At 36.6% G+C, this 20,728-nt stretch overlaps 2 protein-coding genes across 2 annotated transcripts; one reads left to right on the top strand and one right to left on the bottom strand.

Moving 5' to 3' along the window:
• Nucleotides 1-3,555: 3,555 nt before the first annotated feature.
• Nucleotides 3,556-12,610, top strand: LOC110930931 (ATPase family AAA domain-containing protein At1g05910). The gene is made up of 10 exons (XM_022174319.2): nucleotides 3,556-3,941; nucleotides 5,390-5,488; nucleotides 5,576-7,411; nucleotides 8,028-8,216; nucleotides 8,319-8,461; nucleotides 9,210-9,455; nucleotides 10,210-10,396; nucleotides 10,477-10,542; nucleotides 11,246-11,495; nucleotides 12,100-12,610. Exons 1-10 carry the CDS (start codon nucleotides 3,684-3,686, stop codon nucleotides 12,459-12,461), a joined length of 3,636 nt encoding a protein of 1,211 aa, XP_022030011.1. The 5' UTR covers nucleotides 3,556-3,683; the 3' UTR covers nucleotides 12,462-12,610.
• Nucleotides 12,611-16,652: 4,042 nt separating this feature from the next.
• Nucleotides 16,653-19,703, bottom strand: LOC110932634 (probable polygalacturonase At3g15720). The gene is made up of 9 exons (XM_022175956.1): nucleotides 19,617-19,703; nucleotides 19,410-19,544; nucleotides 18,649-18,804; nucleotides 18,516-18,542; nucleotides 18,175-18,382; nucleotides 17,941-18,022; nucleotides 17,712-17,820; nucleotides 17,477-17,599; nucleotides 16,653-16,955 (listed from the first exon to the last, which is right to left on the bottom strand). The coding sequence occupies exons 1-9, from the start codon at nucleotides 19,701-19,703 to the stop codon at nucleotides 16,653-16,655; spliced, it is 1,230 nt and encodes a 409-aa protein (XP_022031648.1).
• Nucleotides 19,704-20,728: the final 1,025 nt, after the last annotated feature.

Below are 20,728 nucleotides of genomic sequence, written 5' to 3'. Positions count from 1 at the left end.
TCACTTTTATAAATACAAAAAAGTATAGCAATATGGTACTCATATTAAAGATAAAAAAATACTTGATTTTATGATATATTTTTTTTTTAAAAAATAATGAAGTATATAAAAGTTATTTTAGTTTAAAAACCTTGATGGAATTTGTATTTAATGGAAAATGGTCAAATGACTAGCAATTTTACAAAATTACCCCTAATTTTTTAGTAGTAACTTTTAATTATAAGGGTTTTTTTTATAATCAATATCAACCCTTGATTTAAATTATCAATGGTTCAGATCTGTTCTTACGGTTCTTATAATTAGCAATGTTTGTACAGGATCTCAACCCTGATTATTCAAACCATTTTCTTTTCTTATATTACATTAAGTGTCCATATTTTGCAGCAGTGTTCCATCCTTTTGTATTTATTATTCTTTGGTCTCACTCAGGGCCGGCTCTTGGGCCGGCCAACCCGTGCCGACGCCCAAGGCTCAAATTTTTATAGGGCCCGAAAGATTTTTATAAGCTTTTATATATATATACTAAATTACCATGCCACCTCCACCATGCCGCATGGGGTGGTGTTCCGCAGTGGCAAATCTTGAGATTTCCGACCGGAGGGGGGGGGGGCGAAAGTCACTGAATCTAAAAATTTCTATAAAACTAGGGGGTCGAAAACGTATATACCCAAAAATTTCTATACGAAAACTACATACTCTCCACCACTGAACTAAAAGTTCCGAGGGTCGGCCGCCCCCTCCCGCCCTACTTAAGCTACGCCCATGGTGTTCCGGCGTGGAGGAGGCCTTCACACCATTTTACCGCTCCCACACCATTTAGTCTAATGAAAATGAATTATCACAAATTTAATCATAATAAATATCTTAAAGAAAATTAAATAAATTGTAATAGTGTTTTAAGGAAGTTAGCGTTTCCAAACAACGTCAAACAAAGCGTGACCACCCAGGTAAACTCTATGACAAAACGCCACCCAACATAATACATCAATTTTTCACCGTCATCCATGGTTGTAAAGATCACGCCTAGGCATCTATTAACCACAATTAGTACCCATCCCACCTCCTCACTAGCGACTAACGATTACTACAACACTACCATCGTCCGATCCAACTCCGACCCGTGTTCTTGTATTATTCACTCCCGCTTGCAACTTCACACCCAAATCTCAAATATCCCGTTTCTTTTTTTACTTTCAAATCACTGCCTGCCTATAACTTCGGGATTTCGAATCCTCATCATTATTATGTGTCAAAACCCTCAACCCTTATTGCCTACAAAACCCTGAATCCTTTCAATCGGTTCGCCGGAATTCCCTCATCTCCGCCGCTCTACCACCGCCAAACGAAACATTCAGCCCACGATACGGCGTCGCATCAATCCAACTGAGGTATCGTTCGATCCTTTACAAAACTTACGTACCCCCGCATTTCAACGTCTTCATGCATATGAATTTCGTTCTAACACAAATTATAATGTTATGATTTCTTTTATACAATCGTTTCTGGTATTTACATAATACGTTTTTAAATCTTGTATCAGTTTTACTGTAAATCACAGTTTATATTGAAACAATGCTCGTGTTATGAGACTTGAACCTAAGATGGCAGACTTAGGGCTGCAAACGAACCAAACCGTTCGGCGAACAGTTTGTGAACTGTTTGGTGGAAGTTCGTTTGTGTTTGTTCGTTTATCAAACAAACGAAGATGAACAAGAAATTTCGTTTGTTTAGTTAAATGAACGTGCATGTACATGGATAGAGGACACGTTCGTTCATTTATGTTCGTGAACGTGTTCGTTTATGTTCAATTATGCTCATTAGTGTTTTTAGTTTTTATATTTTATTTACATACTTTAAAGAGTAAATTACTTTTTGAGTATCTGTGTTTTAGTGGTTTTAATCACTTGAATCCAAAATCAAAAAGTTTAACGCCATGAGTCCTTAACCGCTCATTTTATAACGTTTTTGAGTTCAATTTTTTTTAACAATTGTACTTTTGATTTTGGACTCAAGTGGTTAAAACTACTGAAACACATGGACTCAAAATGTTATAAAATAAGCGGTTAGGGTCTCGGAGCGTTAAACTTTTTGATTCTGGACTAAATTGGTTAAAACCACTAAAACACAGAGACTCAAAAAGTAATTTTTTGTTCTTTAAAATTTTGACAAATAATATATTTAATAAATGTCAATTTGTGTTCATGAACATTAGTCTGTGTTCATCAACGTTCGTTTTCGTTTGTTTCCTAAAATTAACAAATGAACACAAACGAACATGAACACGTTCGTTTCCTTAACAAACGAATACAAACATCAAATCGTGTTCGGTAAGTGTTCATGAACAGTTCGTAGACACATATATTTTTTTTTTAACAAACGAACACTTGTTCATGTTCGTTCGGTTCATTTGCAGCCCTACTCACACTTAAGTATTCTAAAAGGTTTGCCTTGCTACTGGACCGGACCACCGTTATTTCGCTATCTACTTATCGGTTATGGTACGGTTTCGGACAACCATATATACACTCATTATGATTTCACTATTTAAAATTCGTTATTTTATGGCACACTGAAACTGATATTCTAAAACTGCTACTGTTAACAAGACTATGCACTAAAATGATTTACTGATGTGTTAATAAAAAATTGTTAAGTGGAAATGTGGAATTGTCACTGAGACTGTGTGCTTAAATGGTTAACTCCAAATGTCCATAGAATGGTGCTATTATGAACGTGCTAATATGAAGGCATTGAGCTTATATTGTAATTTTTTTTTTATATATTGTATTGATTTAAGTATTTTTACGGATTGAGGTTTGATTTTTATATATTTGTATATATGGCACGGCACGTTAGCACTAATACCATGCGTAGTGGTTATGGTGAATAATGTCCCATCTTTGGGCGTTGTCCGTCACGTGTCGTCCTAGTCAGCAAATGGGCGTTTTGAAGAAATGGGCGTAGTGGGATAAAGCCCCCACCCTTGGGCGTTGTTCGACACGTGGCACTCCCATAATTACCCAATTATTAGTTTTTTTATTTATTAAAACAAGTAATATTCTACTAAAACAGCCATTGGCCAACACACAAGGGGCTCGAGCGGTGTTTTTAAAACGCCATTCGAAAAAATCCAAGAAAAAGGCCCACGAGGGCTGAGACCCGGGCGTTGTTTGGCGTTTTCGGGCAAAAAAACGGCCACATCCAAGATGACTACCCATGGTCTAAGAGAGTGGGGCTACAAAATAGTAGACGTGGTAATGATTAAGTCTAAAATTGTGATACCAACGGGTACCGATACCGAAAATATACTGGTATTGAAAATCCCCAAAAAATGAGTACTGGTACCGGTACGGACCGGTATTAGAAGGTAAAAACTGATACCGAACCGACACCAAAAATGCTAAATGTCAGCACCGATTCGATACCAAAAAATCATATTGATTCGGGAAATTTGATACCGGTGTCCAAAAGCGAAAATCAAAGGGAGAAAATTTGACCAGCGAATTAGTCAAGGGACCAATGTAGCCTCTCATCAAAACCTTTCCAAGCCGAAACCCAAATAACACAAAAAAACCCTCAAAACACAAACCCTTTCTCACACCAGTGAAAGCTTGAACCCTCAACAATTTCACCTCCACAATGAGATAATCAACCAACAAATCCACTCAAATTCCACCAAAATTATGGTTTCGAAACACTCCGGCAAAGACAGCGAGGATGCCGGTGCCGAAGCTGACGTCGATGCCGTTGTTGTTTCGTCACCGAGACCGCTTCGCACCAGCGATAGGCTCCGAAAAAGACCGAAATCATTCAATCGGTTTGTGTATCCGAATTCGAAACGGAGTAAGACTCGGAGTAAGACACGGAGGAAGACGAAAACTAGGGCTTCAGCTGTTCAGATTGCCAAAAGGATGTCTGGAGACAGTAAACAGAATAATTCGGTAGTCATTCGGTTTATTGTTTGGTTGTTTAACTGTTTAAGTAGTTTTAGGGTTAGTTTATAGTTAGTTATATGTGTGTTTGAGGATTTATTGTGTTTGTTTGATTATTTTGTTGAATGTGTTTGTGATCATGTTTAGTTTTGTGGATTGGAATTAGAAATGGAGGTAAATTAGTACTGCATTTTGAACTTGATTTGCTAGGGTTAGGGTTGCACCGCGTTGAGGACATGGTATAGGAGTTCGTCGAGACCGTAGTTGTCAATAATGATCGCTACGCTCGCTATAGCGAATAGCGTATAGGTCTAGTCTCGCTATAGCCTTTGTACCGATAGATATGGTTGTAAAAGTCCCGCCTAGGCTCCGAGTACTCGCTACAAGGTAGGTTGCCGAGGCCGAGTATTGTTTGCCTAGGCCAATTACTCCCCGAGTAATCTCCGCCTAGGCCGAGTACATCCCGAGTACTCTCAAATCCGACTAGAGAGCGCCTAGCGACTTTTGCAACCATGCCGATAGATAGCGATGCTAGTGACCTTTATTTTTTTTGTTTTTTAATATAATAAATAGCAATTAATATAAGATTAAGGTTAAGGACAATTAGGGGATGATAAATGATACATATGTGGCATTGTGGCATAGCTTTGTTTTAGGGCCTAGATTTTTACTACACTTAAGGTGGACTCTTGGTTTTAAAAAAGCAAGAATCGCACTAAAGCGACGAGGTCTAAAACCGAGGCACAAAGCGCAAAGGCGGCGGGCTAATCGAGGCGCAAGGTGATTATATATCCCATAGGTTTTTAGCATTCTTTATCCAAAATATAGCAATAAATAAGGTTTATGTATGATTTTACCTACATGTACAAGCCAAAAAACCTATTGTAATGAATAAAAACACCCAAAATACAAGAGGCGGCGCCTCAACCTCAAAATTTTCCAAAAATGCGCTTTTTTGCGCATGTTTTATGTGCTCTTCGGCCTACATAAGGTGCCAGCAGCCGCGCCTCATACGAGCTTTTTAAAACCAAGGGTGGACTTTGCATGTGACTATCTTCATGTGTGTATGTCTATGTGTTGTTATATGATGTTATAGACTTATAGTTGTCTTTGTTTTTATCTTACTAAGTTACTCTTTCACTCCTTTAGTCCTTTTGGTATTTAGTAGCTTTCTATCTCTATGGTGTTAGGTTATTTGTTCATATGCTGCTGCTGATGATGAGATTGATGATAAGCTATTGGTCTGTTGGTTGCCGTTCGATATTGTTCTAAACCTGTTTATTTTGTATTTTTTCGGCTTAGCTAACTTAGATAACAAAACTTGAATCAAAATTACCTTAAATATGGCCAACTTCATTCAGTATACAGTATTTCTTTCTGATTGCTATGATGATTTTCCGAAACTAAAATCCATGCTTTTCATCCTATTTTGTAATATGTACCTATTGTTAGTGCAGTCTACTACAGAACATCTTCGACGTTCCACAAGACAACGGAAAGTTCCGGCAGGTCTTGACGGCTACACAGATGACAGTAGTGAGGATGATGACTTAATGGTGAGTTCTTGATACAGTTTCTTAAGTCTTCTACAAGCCTTTTGAGATGAACTTTTTTTTATCGTTAAAAATATGCACATTTTGCAGGGTCCCAAGTACCAAGTTTCTAGAAGCCGGAATTCTAGCAGTGCTAGACATAAAGAGAAGTTTTCGCCACGTGATGAAAATTATGGAATGAGATCACGTCTCCGTCCTCGTTCTAATACAGGTTCAAGAAAACTAATTCTTGAATCAGAGGACGGAGGAGATGGTTATGAGGAGGATAACGGTCAAAACGCAACGGAAAATGGCAATGAGATTGAGGATAACGACGCGGATGACGGTGAAAGCGAGGAGGGCGGTGCTGAGGGTGACGGTGATGATGAAGGTGAAGGCGAAGATGAAGGCGAAGATGAAGGCGAAGATGAAGACGAGGAAGACGGTGACGATGAAGACGTTGAAGAAGAACAGGACGGTCGGAGACGATACGATTTAAGAAACCGCGCAGAGGTCCGACGGTTATCCATCGAAGAAGGTAAACAACGACCACGATCTCCGAGAAGAGTACTTCAACAAGGAGTAGGTACAAAACACAGTCGGGACGTTAGAAGAGGTGGGTCCCGAGTTCATAAACGCCATCGGATATCACGTGCCGACGATTCAGACGATTCACTTCTCGTCGATGAGCTGGACCAAGCCATGCCTATGCCATGGTCACGTGGGGCGAGCCGGTCCGGTGCACCACCGTGGCTTTTATCCGGACCAGATATGCACGGGACATCGGCTTGGGGGTTAAACATTGCTGCATCCGGTTGGGGTCATCAGGGTGACGTTTTGGCTAACCTAGCTTCCGGTGTTCAAACCGCGGGGCCCAGTTCCAAGGGTGGGGCCGACATTCAACCGTTACAGGTTGATGAAAGTGTAAGTTTTGATGACATCGGTGGGCTTTCGGGCTATATCGATGCTTTGAAAGAAATGGTCTTTTTCCCGTTACTGTACCCTGATTTTTTCGCTAGTTACCATATTACCCCTCCGAGAGGCGTGTTGTTATGCGGTCCACCTGGCACTGGGAAAACACTCATCGCACGCGCTTTAGCTTGTGCAGCTTCGAAAGCCGGACAGAAAGTAAGCTTCTATATGCGAAAAGGTGCTGACGTGCTTAGCAAATGGGTTGGTGAAGCCGAACGACAATTGAAGATGCTGTTCGAAGAAGCTCAAAGGAATCAACCATCTATAATTTTTTTCGACGAAATTGACGGTCTTGCCCCTGTTAGGTCAAGTAAACAGGAACAGATTCATAACTCCATTGTTTCAACGCTACTTGCTTTAATGGACGGTCTCGATTCACGGGGTCAGGTCGTTTTAATCGGTGCAACCAACAGAATTGACGCCATTGATGGAGCATTAAGACGACCCGGTAGATTCGATCGTGAGTTTACGTTTCAGTTACCCGGTTTCGACGCACGTGCGGAAATACTAGACATTCATACTCGAAAATGGAAACGACCTCCGTTAAAGGAGTTAAAACTAGAGCTTGCTGCTAGTTGTGTCGGCTATTGTGGTGCTGATTTAAAAGCTCTCTGTACCGAAGCCGCAATTCAGGCTTTTCGCGAAAAATATCCTCAGGTTTACACTAGTGACGATAAGTTTCTTATCGACGTTGAATCGGTTGAAGTTGAAAAGAAACATTTTATGGACGCTATGTCAACAATAACTCCAGCTGCACATAGAGGCGCAATTGTTCATTCTAGACCGTTATCTCCAGTTGTTGCACCGTGTTTACAACGGCATCTTCAGAAGGCAATGAGTGTTATATCCGATATTTTTCCCGCTCTTGATGTTTCGTCTGAATCCAAGAAATTATCTATGCTTGTTTGCGGTTTTGCTCTTCCTCTTGTGTACAGACCGAGGCTTTTGTTGTGTGGCGCGGAGGGTGCCGGACTGGTAACTATCTTTTTAGATTCAGATGTTTATATATTAATTGCTTATAAAAAAGGTTTATTTTGGTCACAACTCAAAATGTGTCTGGTCAACCCAACATGACCTGTGCCAGAATCGCCGTTTTTGGCTTGTCACCCGAGTCCCGACCCACCCATTTGCCACCTCTATTTATATAACCTTAAAACGACCCAATTCAACCACTAAACTTTTGTATAGTGTCAAAAGTAACCTTTAAATTTTGTAAATGCCATTTTAACTCCCTAAGTTTTCATTCGACGGTATATACTTGAGTTACTATACGTTTTGAAGTAACTTTAGTTCGAAAGCGTACGCCGCCACTGCACGTGTTTATTTTATGTATGCTTTTAGTTTGTCTACATGTTTCGATGTGATTTTTGTTTGGAAACAAGTCGTGTCAAATATAATACGTTTTCATTCAACTATATGAATTCGGATTACTCTATGTTTCAACGTAAATTTAGTTCGGAAACGAGTCGGGTTGATTGTAGTCTATAATTTATCACGTTGCGTACGGCGCATCTGCAACGCGCGGCGGGTACAAAATCTATTTATCTTAAAATGTGATATTGTAAGTAAATTTACAAGTACATTGTTGTAGGATCACTTGGGACCTGCTATCTTACACGAACTGGAAAAGTTTCCGGTTCATTCTCTAGGGCTTTCATCTCTTCTCTCTGATCCGAGTGCTAAGACACCAGAGGAAGCTTTGGTACATGTGTTTGGTGAAGCAAGGAGAACTACACCTTCTATACTCTATTTACCTCAATTCCATCTTTGGTGGGAAAATGTATGCGCACTGTCACATCTCTACACATTTTTTCATTTGATTTCGTTCAAGAATTGTTTTTTTTTTCTTTCTAATGCTGTATGCCATTGTTTGTGAATTCAGGCACATGAGCAACTTAGAGCTGTGCTGTTGACATTATTGGCAGAGCTGCCATCGGATTCTCCTATACTACTTCTTGGAACGTCCTCACTTCAGCTCGATGAGCTTGATGGGGACCCGTCTTCTGTGTTCCCTTCACGTAACATGTATGTCCGGTTTATTTATTCTGTTAAAATTCATAGAGCTATAGTTTGATGTTTCATATGATGTGCTTTTAAAACTTCAAGTAGTATATCATGAATAAGGTTGCTTGCATTGTGAAGCGTTCTAAGTGCAATAGTGTTCCAAAATGAGACTAAAAATAAATCTCGTTACTCGTTAGTTATATTCTTCAGTTTTTTTCTGAAACTTCTTGTTACTCTGTTTTAACTTAAACTTGAATGTATATCATTAGTTAATTAATCTCAGGTATGTTAAAAGGTATATTATATTAAACGGTTATAGTTATTCCTACGGGTGTTAATCGGATCGTGTTTGTAGGTCGAACCCGGCGCGAATCTGAAAGTTTTACACGAACCCGAAAATCGTGTTGGACACACATGAACTCGAACACGACTCACGTATTCGTAGTTTGACACAAACATGACCCATTTAACCTGAATTGTTATAATTTATATTTCATATTTCATATTATTACTGAAATTATAAATGAACAGCAAAAATGCAAATGTTTATAAAACAATTGCGTTTAGGCACATTTCTTTTTTAACTGCTAAATTTTGACATCAATTTAAACAATTTTAAGTTATGACATAAAATACCTTTCAAAAAAGTATAAAAGTAAGCTGGGCAGTCCTACCAGGTTGACCTGGATCCGACCCATTTAGTTAAAAGTGTTAACCATTGTCAACCCGAAACTGACCCAAACCCGTGATTGTTATGTACCTGTAACAGCTACCAGATGGACAGACCATTAATGGAAGATAGAAGTATGTTTTTTGACCGTCTGATTGAAGCTGCTTTGTCAATATCATCAGAGGGACCCAAAAGCAAGTCCCAGAAGTCGGCTGCTGTTCCCGAACTCAGCAAGGCACCAAAGGTAGACACGGGTCCCAAGGTCTCCGAACTAAAAGCTAAAGCAGAAGCCGAGGGTCATGCTCTCCGAAGACTGAGAATGTGCCTCCGTGATGTTTGCAACCGGTTAGTTTTTCATGACTACACTTTTTTTTATTGTCGTTTTATGGCGTGATTCATGCCTACGCCAAATCCTAACCCTACATGTGTATACCAATTATCATCGTTATTATATATGAGGTGTCACAAGTCATGAATTTCTTCTTTCACGATGACCTACTATTTTTTAAATAGAGTAAAATGCCATTTTCGTCCCTGAGGTTTGGCCAGTTTTGCGACTTTTGTCCAAATGTTTGTTTTTCCACATCTCGATGACTGGATCCAAAAGGTTTGAAATCTTGCCGTTTTCATCTGGCTCATTAACTCCATCCATTTTTCTCTGTTAAGTGAGGTGTATTTTCGTCTTTTTTTCATTAACTTAAAGGGCAATTTGGTCTTTTTACATAAATTGAAAAAACGGAATTGCCCTTTAAGGTAGCAAAAAGATGGAAATACCCCCGACTTAACGGAGAAAAATAGATGGAGTTAACAAGCCGGATGAAAATGGCAAGATTTCAAACCTTTTGGATCCAGATGCGGAAAAACAAACCTTTGGATGAAAGTCGCAAAACTGGCCAAACCTCAGGGACGAAACGGCATTTTACTTATTTAAATATGATGTTCCAACACCTTTATGAACTAGAATAAAGGTGGTTTTGATTCTATTTACGAGAGCATTGGTAACCTATAGTACAACACTATGTTTATTTTTCTTTATTCATGTGACAGATGTCAGAAATCTACTTAGACACTAGTTTGTTTGTTTTTTGTTATGGGGCAGGGTTTTGTATGATAAGCGTTTCAGTGCTTTTCACTACCCCGTGTTGGATGAAGACGCCCCGAACTATCATGCGGTTATTCAAAACCCAATGGATATGGCTACCCTTCTACAACGTGTTGATGCCGGAAAATACATAACTTGCAAGGCCTTCTTAGAAGATTTTGATCTCATTTTGGCAAATGCAAAGGTTCATATCCCGCTCTAACGTGTACGTGTTTTAAAATATTGAAACCGTTTGTAAAGATAGTGCTTTATTTGTACATGCAGATATATAACAGGGATGATTACAATGGAGCTAGGATTGTCAGTAGGGCTTACGAACTTCGAGATTCGGTATGTCATTATTTTTAATAGTAATAAACTATAAATAGGGGTGAGCAAAAGGAAAAACCCGACCATTACCTGACCCGACCCGAGAACCGATCAAACATAAAATACAGAACCGATTCACTACCCTAAATATAGGGTCGGTTCCGGTCCATAGGTCCAAGTCGGGTTTCACCATGAAAAGAACCGATAACCGACCCGACCCGACCCGATTTTATATGACAAATTGGAACCGATCTAAATACCTAGGTATTTGGGTTCGGGTCGGGTATATTTTCGGTTCGGTTCTCGGTTATTTTCGGTCCGGACCTAAACTTGCTCACCCCTAAGTATAAACTCACATGTATGTTATAGTTTTCAAAAGAGTAAACACGGATGGTCCCTGTGGCTAACCAAAATTTTGGATTTAGTCCTTAGCTTTCCAAAAGTACACGGATGGTCCCTGTGGTTTGTACTTTGTAACACATTTAGTACATTTAGTCACTTGGGGACTAAATGCGTTACAAAGTGCAAACCATAAGGACCATCTGTGTACTTTTGGCAAAAGTTGAGAACTAAATGCGTTACAAAGTGCAAACCATAGGGACCATCCATGTACTTTTGGAAGCTAGGGACTAAATTCAAAATTTTGGTTAATCACAAGGACCATCTGTGTACTTTACTCTTTTCAAATTATGATATGATTCAAATATTGTTTGTTTTTCTATAGGTTCATGGGATGCTATCGCAGATGGACCCCGCATTGGTCGCTTTCTGCGAAAAGATTGCTGAAAATGGTGGCCCGGTGTCTTTGCCTGAAGATGTAGCGGGATCTTCTTTCCAGGATGTTCCGGTTGTTCAGATGGCAACTACGACTAGGGCTAGCGCACGTCTTCGTCATGTCCAGCCCGAAGTTAATTTAGATCAAAGCTATGTAGCACTAAAACGACCCAAGAAGACCGCTGATCCTTCACATACAGGTTTCATATCCTGCGTTATTGATTCGTAGTTTTTAGTCGTGGATATGTTATAGTTAGGGCTGCAAACGAACCGAACGAACAAGGCCTTGTTCGTGTTCGTTTGTTAACGAAATACATTGTGTTAACGAACAGTTCATGAACACTTACCGAACGAGATTTTATGTTCATGTTCTCGTTCATCAAGGAAATGAGCGTTTTTGTGTTCGTTTGTTAATTTTAGGTACCGAACACAAACGAACGCAAACAAACGTTTTGATGAACACACAAACACAAACGAACTTTCATGAACATAAACGAACAAAAATGAATATGTGTTAAATTTCGAATTAAATAGGCATTTTTTATCATAAACATTAAGATGATCCACCCAATATGTACTAATGAACATGGGAATACTAGAATAGGGGTTTATTTGTGTCAGATACCTCAAATAAAAATAAAAAATAAATATAAAATCTAAAAGCATAATTACCTATCGAACATAAATGGACGGACGGACATAAACGAACGTGTTATCGAACGTTCACGAATATAAATGAACGAACCCGACTTCTCTTCATGTTCGTTCATTTGGACTAATCTAATCTACACTGTGATTTTTCAGCTTCAACAGCCGAAGAAGGATCTCAACAGCCTCAAGAACCAGCAGCCGAAGTTCAAGATGATCCAAACCCTGGTGAAAGCTCACCGCCTGTTTGCATTGACGTCAACACTCCTTCCAACGAGGTTACCGAACCAAAATCACAAGATACCATCATGGCAGATGTTGAAAGTGACGGCAAAATAGAATCCGCAAAGAAGCTGTTGTTGGAGCGCACTACCGATTATGGGATTCCAGAGTTAGAAAGGCTGTATACCCGAATTGTAAAAGGTGTATTTGAGTTGAAAAATGTTGAAACCGACAATCTCAAGCCCGCTGTTTCAAACTTTCTGCTACGCTTCGCTGAAAACGAGGCTAATTTTTAAAGCGAACCATCATTTTTTCTTTCTTGCTGGTTAGATTTTGCATGTTTTAACAGACAATTGGAAATTTTTAATATGAATCCAATCCGAAGTGGGATATTACAATTACTACATTTTGTCTTTTGACTTCTCATTCATTATTAAATTTATGGCTTTTTGTACCTTCTCTCTTTGAAGTGTTCAAGCTAAAATTATTTGATACCATAGGTTTTGCCGTTATGGTTAGAAAAACGTAATGTTATGTATGAGTATGAGACCTGATCTATAAAACTAGGGCTGTAAACGAACCGAACGTTCAGCGAACAGTTCGTGAACCGTTTGGCGGGAAGTTCGTTTATGTTCATTCATTTAATAAACGAACGAACATGAACAAGAAATTCCGTTCGATTAGTTAAATGAACGAACATGAACAAAGGTCTCGTTCGTTAATTGTGTTCGTGAAGGTTCGGTAAGGTGTTCGTGAACATTCGTTCATTTGCATTCGTTTATGTTTGTATGTTCGTGTTTTAATTAAATATTTTTATACTTTCATATATTTTATCTATATTTTTTATACTATTAAACTTTTATTTATTTCATTACCCTAACAATTAAACTAGGAAACCCTCTTTCACCTTGTTTATGCTCCATTTCCCTTTCTTTTCTCATTATTTACATCGACGAATATGATCTACCTCCGTTCCACAATAAGGGATTCAAGTTCTAGTGCTACTCTCTGGGCCATCCACATTTATCCTTCATCGCGTTCGCCAAATTTATTTGTGTTCGTGAACCGTTCGTGAACAGGCTCATTTCCTTAATAAACGAACACGGACATAAAATCTCGTTCGGTAAGTGTTCATGAACCGTTCGTGAACACATTTATTTCCTTAACGAACGAACACGAACAAGGTCTCGTTCGTGTTCGTTCGGTTCGTTTACAGCCCTATATAAAACTAATGTTGACACTTCATAACACAAAATTTGGATTTATAAGAGCACCACAATGGCAGTTGAAGAAAAAATGCAGTTCACACAAACGGCTAACGAACGCCACAACATGTGGATTAGGGTTGTAAACGAGCTGAGTCGAGTCGAGCCAGGGTGGGTTCTAGCTCAAGCTTGAAATTAATTGAGCTGGCTCGGCTAAAGCTCTAGCTTGGAGTTAAACGAGCCTAAGAATGAGCCAACGAGCCGAGCTTGGCTCGGTTTCAAAATAAGCCAGCTCAGCTCACGTCATCTTAAACTCAAGTTTTTTAGGTAGTTTATCTCGAGCTTCTTTCGAGCGAGCTGCGAGCCGTGAGCTTTGTGAACAACCCTAAATTGTGGATCTATGTTTCTTTAATTGTTTTTTTTTTTTTTTTTTTGTTTTACATGTTACTTTATACTTATCAAAACTTGAGTAGCGTTGAAATTTCTATATTTTTTTTTTTTGTTTTACATGTTACTTTATAAACCTTAACAAAATAAGAAATACAATTCAACACATGATTGCTATGTGGGTTGTTGAGTGATAAGATATCAAAAACTATTATTTGAAATTTCATTCTGGTTCTTTAGATAAATCCTCGAGGTAGCAAAATATGCGAGTCAAGCTAATGGTATATCTGTTTTCAGGTTGGCTTGAAAACACTTTATCTTATATTAAACGGGTTATGTTCAACAAGACACATTTTAAACATGACACATTTTAAACGGCTAAACACGATACATTTAACATGCTTATTTAAACCAAACACTACACGCTTTATTAGCATGCTAGGAGGTTGAACATTGTTTTTCTTCCTAAGATGCAAGAGCCTCTATCATGCAGGCTCCAGCTAATGGCCAATAACATGAACTAAACAATACGTTCCCAATTATTGACATCACTTTTTTTTTTATCTTTTAAAAGACGGTGTCCCATTTTACAAAATAAAAAAAAAAGTATCTAACAAGGAGCTAGATACAACATACACCCACCCATATACACAGTGGCGAAGCTTGAAAAAAAAGTTCGGGGGGTCGGAAAGTAACAGACCTAAAAAAATTTTCTATCGCGTAGTTTCAAGGTGTATGTTCGGGTCGGACGTCGGTGATTCGATTCGGGTCGGGTCAAACATTAATATCAAATAAAAAACGTTCTCAAACATAAAATAGTTATCATTTTATTCTTACACATGGCATAATCTGATAACAAAACAAGTTAACAAATTACCCTAAATTTCAAACTCTAATTTCTATCTAAATTAAATTACAATAAGATTAAACAAATAAAATCAGACATAGTTACAAAAAGATTCAACAAGTTTAGGGCAAAAATTTCGGACAAATTTCACCCATAATTTTAACCTAAATCACATAAATTGCAGCCTTAAATTAAACCGAAAGATAAAAAAACACATACCTTTAACGTTATAAAGATTGAAGAAGTCGAACAAGAGTACAATACCACAACAACGAGCAGTGTTTTGGCTTTTGTTCTCGAACAGGAAGCTGAAGTCGAACAGTTCTGAAACCTACGCCCCCCCCCCCTTCTGTAGTTCTGGCTTGTGGCTTCTGTTCTTCTGGTCGATGTCCTAAATTAAATGAATTTGGTTTTTTTTGGATATGGTTGGCTTTAAAACTTGGGCTATATAATGATTTGATTTGGGTTATATATATATTATATATTCTACTATTCTACCAAATATAATGATTTGGGCTATAATATTTGAACTAATTAAATACTTTATTTGGGCTATATAAATAAAAAAAATTAAAACCGAGGGGGTCGAAAACATAAATACCTAATTTTTTTTTATAAAACCGGGGGGTCGAAAACGTATATACCTACAAAATCCTATACGAAACGTACACATATAATACTACTGACCGAAAAGTTCGGGGGGCGGGCACCCCTCCCCGCCCCTTAAATCCTTCGCCCCTGCATATACACGTAAAGGTCTAAGTCAACCTATTTAACACATTTAGTTATATAAGTTATGCGTTCCATAAATGGGTAGAGGGGTTGAACTAATTAAGACACAATTTTAGCCGTGTTAGTCACATGTCGTTTCTGTTTATAGCCCGAACGCATTACTTCAAACTCAGTTAAATTTTTATCGAATTTCCAGTCATTTGCATATGTTTTTTTAGTTTCTCTAAAACTTGTTGACTTGTGAACCTATTTAGCTCACCGGTCGTGTTTGGGTTACGTGAGGTCAACTTGTGGGCTGGCAACTCTAGACTAGGGTCCAACTAGTCAAAACCCCACAAAAACTAAGCCTGAAACAAGTCGTAATATCAAAGATTGAGGTCGAATTGTCGATGTTGAACACATTGCAAGTACGGTGATAAATTTTTCAACTTAAATCTTTTTTACTAATAATTCCTTCTTTAAAAAAAAAAATGTTACTTTACAAAACCAAGTGAGAAACAAAAAATATTTATACAATTAAGAATAACAAAGCAATATTTAAGAAAAAAATACTAAAATAAAATAACAAATTGGATTTTAATAATTCGAACGGGCTATCCGATAATAATCCCGACTCAGTTAATTACCCACAATAATCCGAATTCTTCCATTTTGTTTGTAAAATAGTTCGCCGTTAAAAAAAACATAACGGAGTTAAGTTTTTTCTAAACTACAAACCAATGTTTTCGGCCTTTTGCTCAGAACGAGGATATGAGTCGATTATGTAAAACTTACCTCGAAACAGTGCTCTAAAGAACTTGATTTTTGTTAATTAGAAGTTCAAACACCCGAATTGAAGCACCATTTTCGTTGTTTAGAGCATTGTCTTGAGGTAAGTCTACATCAATCGACTCGTATCCTCGTTCTTATAAAAAATCCGAAAACATAGGTTTGTAATTTGGAAAAAAAAAACTTAACTCCGTTATGTTTTTTTAACGGTGGACTATTTTATAAACAAAATGGAAGAGTTCAGATTATTGTGGATAATTAACTGAGTTGGGATTATTATCGGCCAAAAAGAGCCAGCTCGAATTATTAAAATCCACTTTGCCCCAATAAAATGCATGGTATTTTTACAACAAGTAAAGAAAAACCATAAAAGTTTTTTGTTGATTTGAGGAAGGGTAAAAACAGAATAATATTGTTGAACTGCTTTCTTTCACCAATTAATAAATATATTATAAGAGACTATTATCTATTTACATAGGCTAATCATCAATCAATGTATCAACATAACTAAAAAACATGTATGCTTAATTCTAGTCTACTAGTTAGAACTAGTTTGTTGCTAATGCTGGTTCGCTTTCGATGTAGTCATAATCCAGTGGCATCTCAATAATGTGTGGTGCTCGAATACAAGTCACACGAGGAAACACGCTTCCGATGATCTGGACATTAGTATCTACGCATCTCGATCCAGCATTGAAAGACCCGTTGGCAGCTTGTATGTTGATTTTCTTGAGAGTGATGCCAACGCAACTATTCAGATTCTCGCTGCAGTTGATGTCAATAGCATTCGGTGTGGTACAAGTCCCATGGATATCTTCAAACGAAACGCCACTTATATGAACCATTTGTCGCTGCAATTTCATTAAAAAAAATTATTATAAGAAAAAACGTTAATTAACTAACATACAATTATCAACTTTTGTTAACTGTGATTTATAATTTTATAAGCGTAGAGTACAACCTTTGTTTCTTATGTGTTCAGAGTAGTAAATAACTTTTGTCTTTTACTTCATAATTTCATTTACACCCTCTTAATTTTAATAAATTATTAAACGATCCCTCAGTTTTAATAAAAATATATTTTCGTTTTTTTGCAAATTTACACTACATCCTCTAAATTTTAATAAAGTTACCTACACCCTCTGCGCTTTAAGCTACAAAGGTTATCAACGCTGTTTATTTTTTGTTTTTCTTATACAAAGTTACGTATGTTGCGTTGTCTCTTTTTGTCACTATACAAACTGTTGGTACCGTAATAAAACGGACCAATACAATCAAGTTATCGCCTCAACGCGTGAGGTCATATTACTAGTTGAAATGCACATACTAATGTACATGTAACAAGATATACGACATATATATATACACACACCTTGTTTTTGCAATCTTTAGGATCGACATGAGGGCAATAGAACTGAGAAAGTATGATCGGATTTTGCACATTCACCATTGTTATGTTGCTAAATGTTATTTGGCTTGCAGAACCCGATCCTCCCTGAAAGAATAATTATAATTAATTATTTAAGGGTTTTTTTACACATTTCCCCTTTCTAAAAGAGCCCTTTTAAGACGGGGAAATATGTAAAAATACCCTTTATTTAATATACCGGCACGGTCTTGATCCTAACTCCGTTTTGAGTACCGCTAAAGGTTGCGCCGATGACCCTGATGTTACGTACAACATCCTTGGCACCGTTCCTTCCTAGGCTTCCAACACTTGAAAAAAAAAAAAAACCCAAAGCATAATATATAGTTTAATTTGTTAATGATATAAAATCATAATAACTAAAAGATTAATTAGTTACAACTAAATTAATGTGATAAAATAAAACTAACCTTATGCCATGGCCAGGGCCACAATTTAAATTAGTAATGTTGATGTTGAAGCTATTACCATTGATTGCAATGCAATCGTCGCCTGAAAATTAAACAACCAAAATTATATATTTGAAGTGGGTTCAAGTCCCACATACCACTAGAATAAAAAGAAAATTGCCGTTTAAAAAATATATTTATATTTGAAGTAAAAAAAAAAGAAAAAAAAAATCTTAAAAGAGTGTACATACATACCGGTCCCAATGTGTCCACCGTTAATGTTAACACCATTAATATTCGAAATATCGATGCCATCGGTGTTAGGACTACTATTTGGTGCCATTATATTGATGTTCGAGATGGTAGCGCCGTTGCAAGCGTTTATAGATATATGATTTCTCGGACTGTTTATTGAGGTCACTCTGTCGAGCAACAGCCCGCGACAATCATTAAACGCCAATGCCTACAAAAATAATAATAATAATAATAATAATAATAATAATAATAATAATAATAATAAGAATAATAATAATAAACCGATTTCATCAACATTATAATAAAAAGTTATTAACTTTAAATGTTAATTAATCTCTTACCGTGGGATTAGTTTCACAAGAGCGAAGCTGCAAATCAACAGAAGATTGAATAAATAAAAAAAATTCCATGGTTAAAGTTATGATTAATTTATAAGAAGATTGATTTAAATTAAAGTAATTAAGTACTAAATACCTTCCCCCCACATGAGTTCCACCAATCTAACCCTTGCCCATTAAAATTTCCGGTTCCAGTTATAACAAGGTTTTCGACATGTTCAAACTTAATCCATGTATCGCTGTTGTTAGGTGGCCATGCGCTCTTCGGTTTCGCTACAACGCTCCCCACAACCTATTATCACGTAGGTCTCAAGTTCAAATCTCACATGTTAGAAAAAAAAGCGCACCCATGAAAATTAATATTGTTTTTCATAGTATACGAATTATAATAGGGTAAATTACACAAAAAAAAAAAAAAACGTTTTTTTGTGTTTACACCAGATTGCAAAGTGTGTCATTTACCTTCAAAAATTACAAAAAAATTACTTTATGTTTTCAAACCCTTGCATGTTATGTTTTTTGGGGCCATAACTCGGTTAATTTTCTTGATTAAATCTGACCAAATAGACTCCACATGAAGGTATTTTGAATAGGAAAAGACCAAAACACCCTCATGTGAGTTTTGTTTGTTTTCTTGTATTAGGATGGGAAAAGACCAAAATACCCTCATGTGGGGTTTACTTGGTCAGAATTAACCAAGAAAATTATCAGAGCTATGGCTAGAGGACATACCATGCAAGAATTTTAAAACATAAAATACATTTTTTTTTGTAATTTTTTAAAATAAAGAACACACTTTGCAATTTGATGTAAACATGAGACTTTTTTTTTTTTTTTTTTTTTGTAATTTACCCGTAATAATATCGTGTATATGAATTTTGATATTTGTTTACTCACATTGACAACCATCTTGTTTCTGTTAGCAGGGCATGGGCCTTGGAAAGTCACAGGCCCAATATGAATGTTGGACAACGTAAATTGACCGTTGGTTGAATGACATGCTGCATACCATTTACTAAGCAGATCTTGCTCCTACAAATACACATTGAAATTAAATAAATTAAAGTTGGAAGTATGTATAATAAACAGAACTTAATTTATTACCAAAGAAACACCTCCAACACCTTCAACATCCTTAACATCAAATTCATGTTTTATGGTAGAAAAAATCCGAGGCTGCTTGAAAACCATGTATCCGATTGTGACGAGACTGAGAATGAATGTAACCGCGACTGCTGAGTTATAAGAAGCCTACATTCGATCGATAAACAAAAACATGTAACTATTTTTTTTTTAACGGCAACGGAAACGCAGCAAGAAGCTACGAAGAAGAACAGAAACACAATCAACAATTTATTTAATTTAATAAAACAAAACTAGTTAAATTAACGTAGCAAGAAGCTATGAAGAACAGAAACACATATTACCATGAGAGATCGAGTATGAAAAGAGAATGATTTGAGTTGATGAAAAAATATGAATTGGTTCCGACATTTATAGATTATGGAGAGACATTTAAAAATGGTAATAAAACTTATTTTCGTTAAAAAAAATCTTTAAGACTAAAAATTGTAAGATCCATTTTCCTTTTATTCTTTTCTTTATCTAATTTTTGCAAAGTTACAAGAGATAAAATTTCAAAACATATATAAATGACAAGATTGAGATAAAAGAAATATATCTAGTATGTATATTTGTACAAGGAAATTATGCATATATGTACGTATATTTGTGATTGAAGTATATATGTGCAACTGCACATAATAACATAAATTTTGGTTGGCTTTTAATATTTTATATAATATAATAAGCATCGTTTTGTATTCCATGTAATAACAACCGACTTTAGTGAATAAATTTGGAAAGATATTTATAATCGATTGAGTTACCTTTTATAATATTGGATAAGATTGTTTTAACATACAAACTAATTCTATTAAGAAATTATTTAGTTTGTGTAACAAGATAAATTCGTATATCATTTTCAAAATATGAATAATTGATTTTAATAATTACAACTGTAGCTGTTGGGCGGCAAGAGTTCCAATTTCAAACACAACTAGTTATGGTTCTACCTTTTCACATATTGTAAACAAATGGACTTTTACTAACAAAACTTTAATTTCTTTTTGTCTCCTTTTCTTTTTCTCTTATTAAAAGTCCACTGGTTTAGAATATATGAAAATGTGGGACTACCAGTCTAACACTGGTTATTT

This window comes from Helianthus annuus, chromosome 3 (assembly GCF_002127325.2).
Source record: "Helianthus annuus cultivar XRQ/B chromosome 3, HanXRQr2.0-SUNRISE, whole genome shotgun sequence".
NCBI lineage: Eukaryota > Viridiplantae > Streptophyta > Magnoliopsida > Asterales > Asteraceae > Helianthus > Helianthus annuus.
This window is presented reverse-complemented; position numbering and strand designations above follow the sequence as displayed.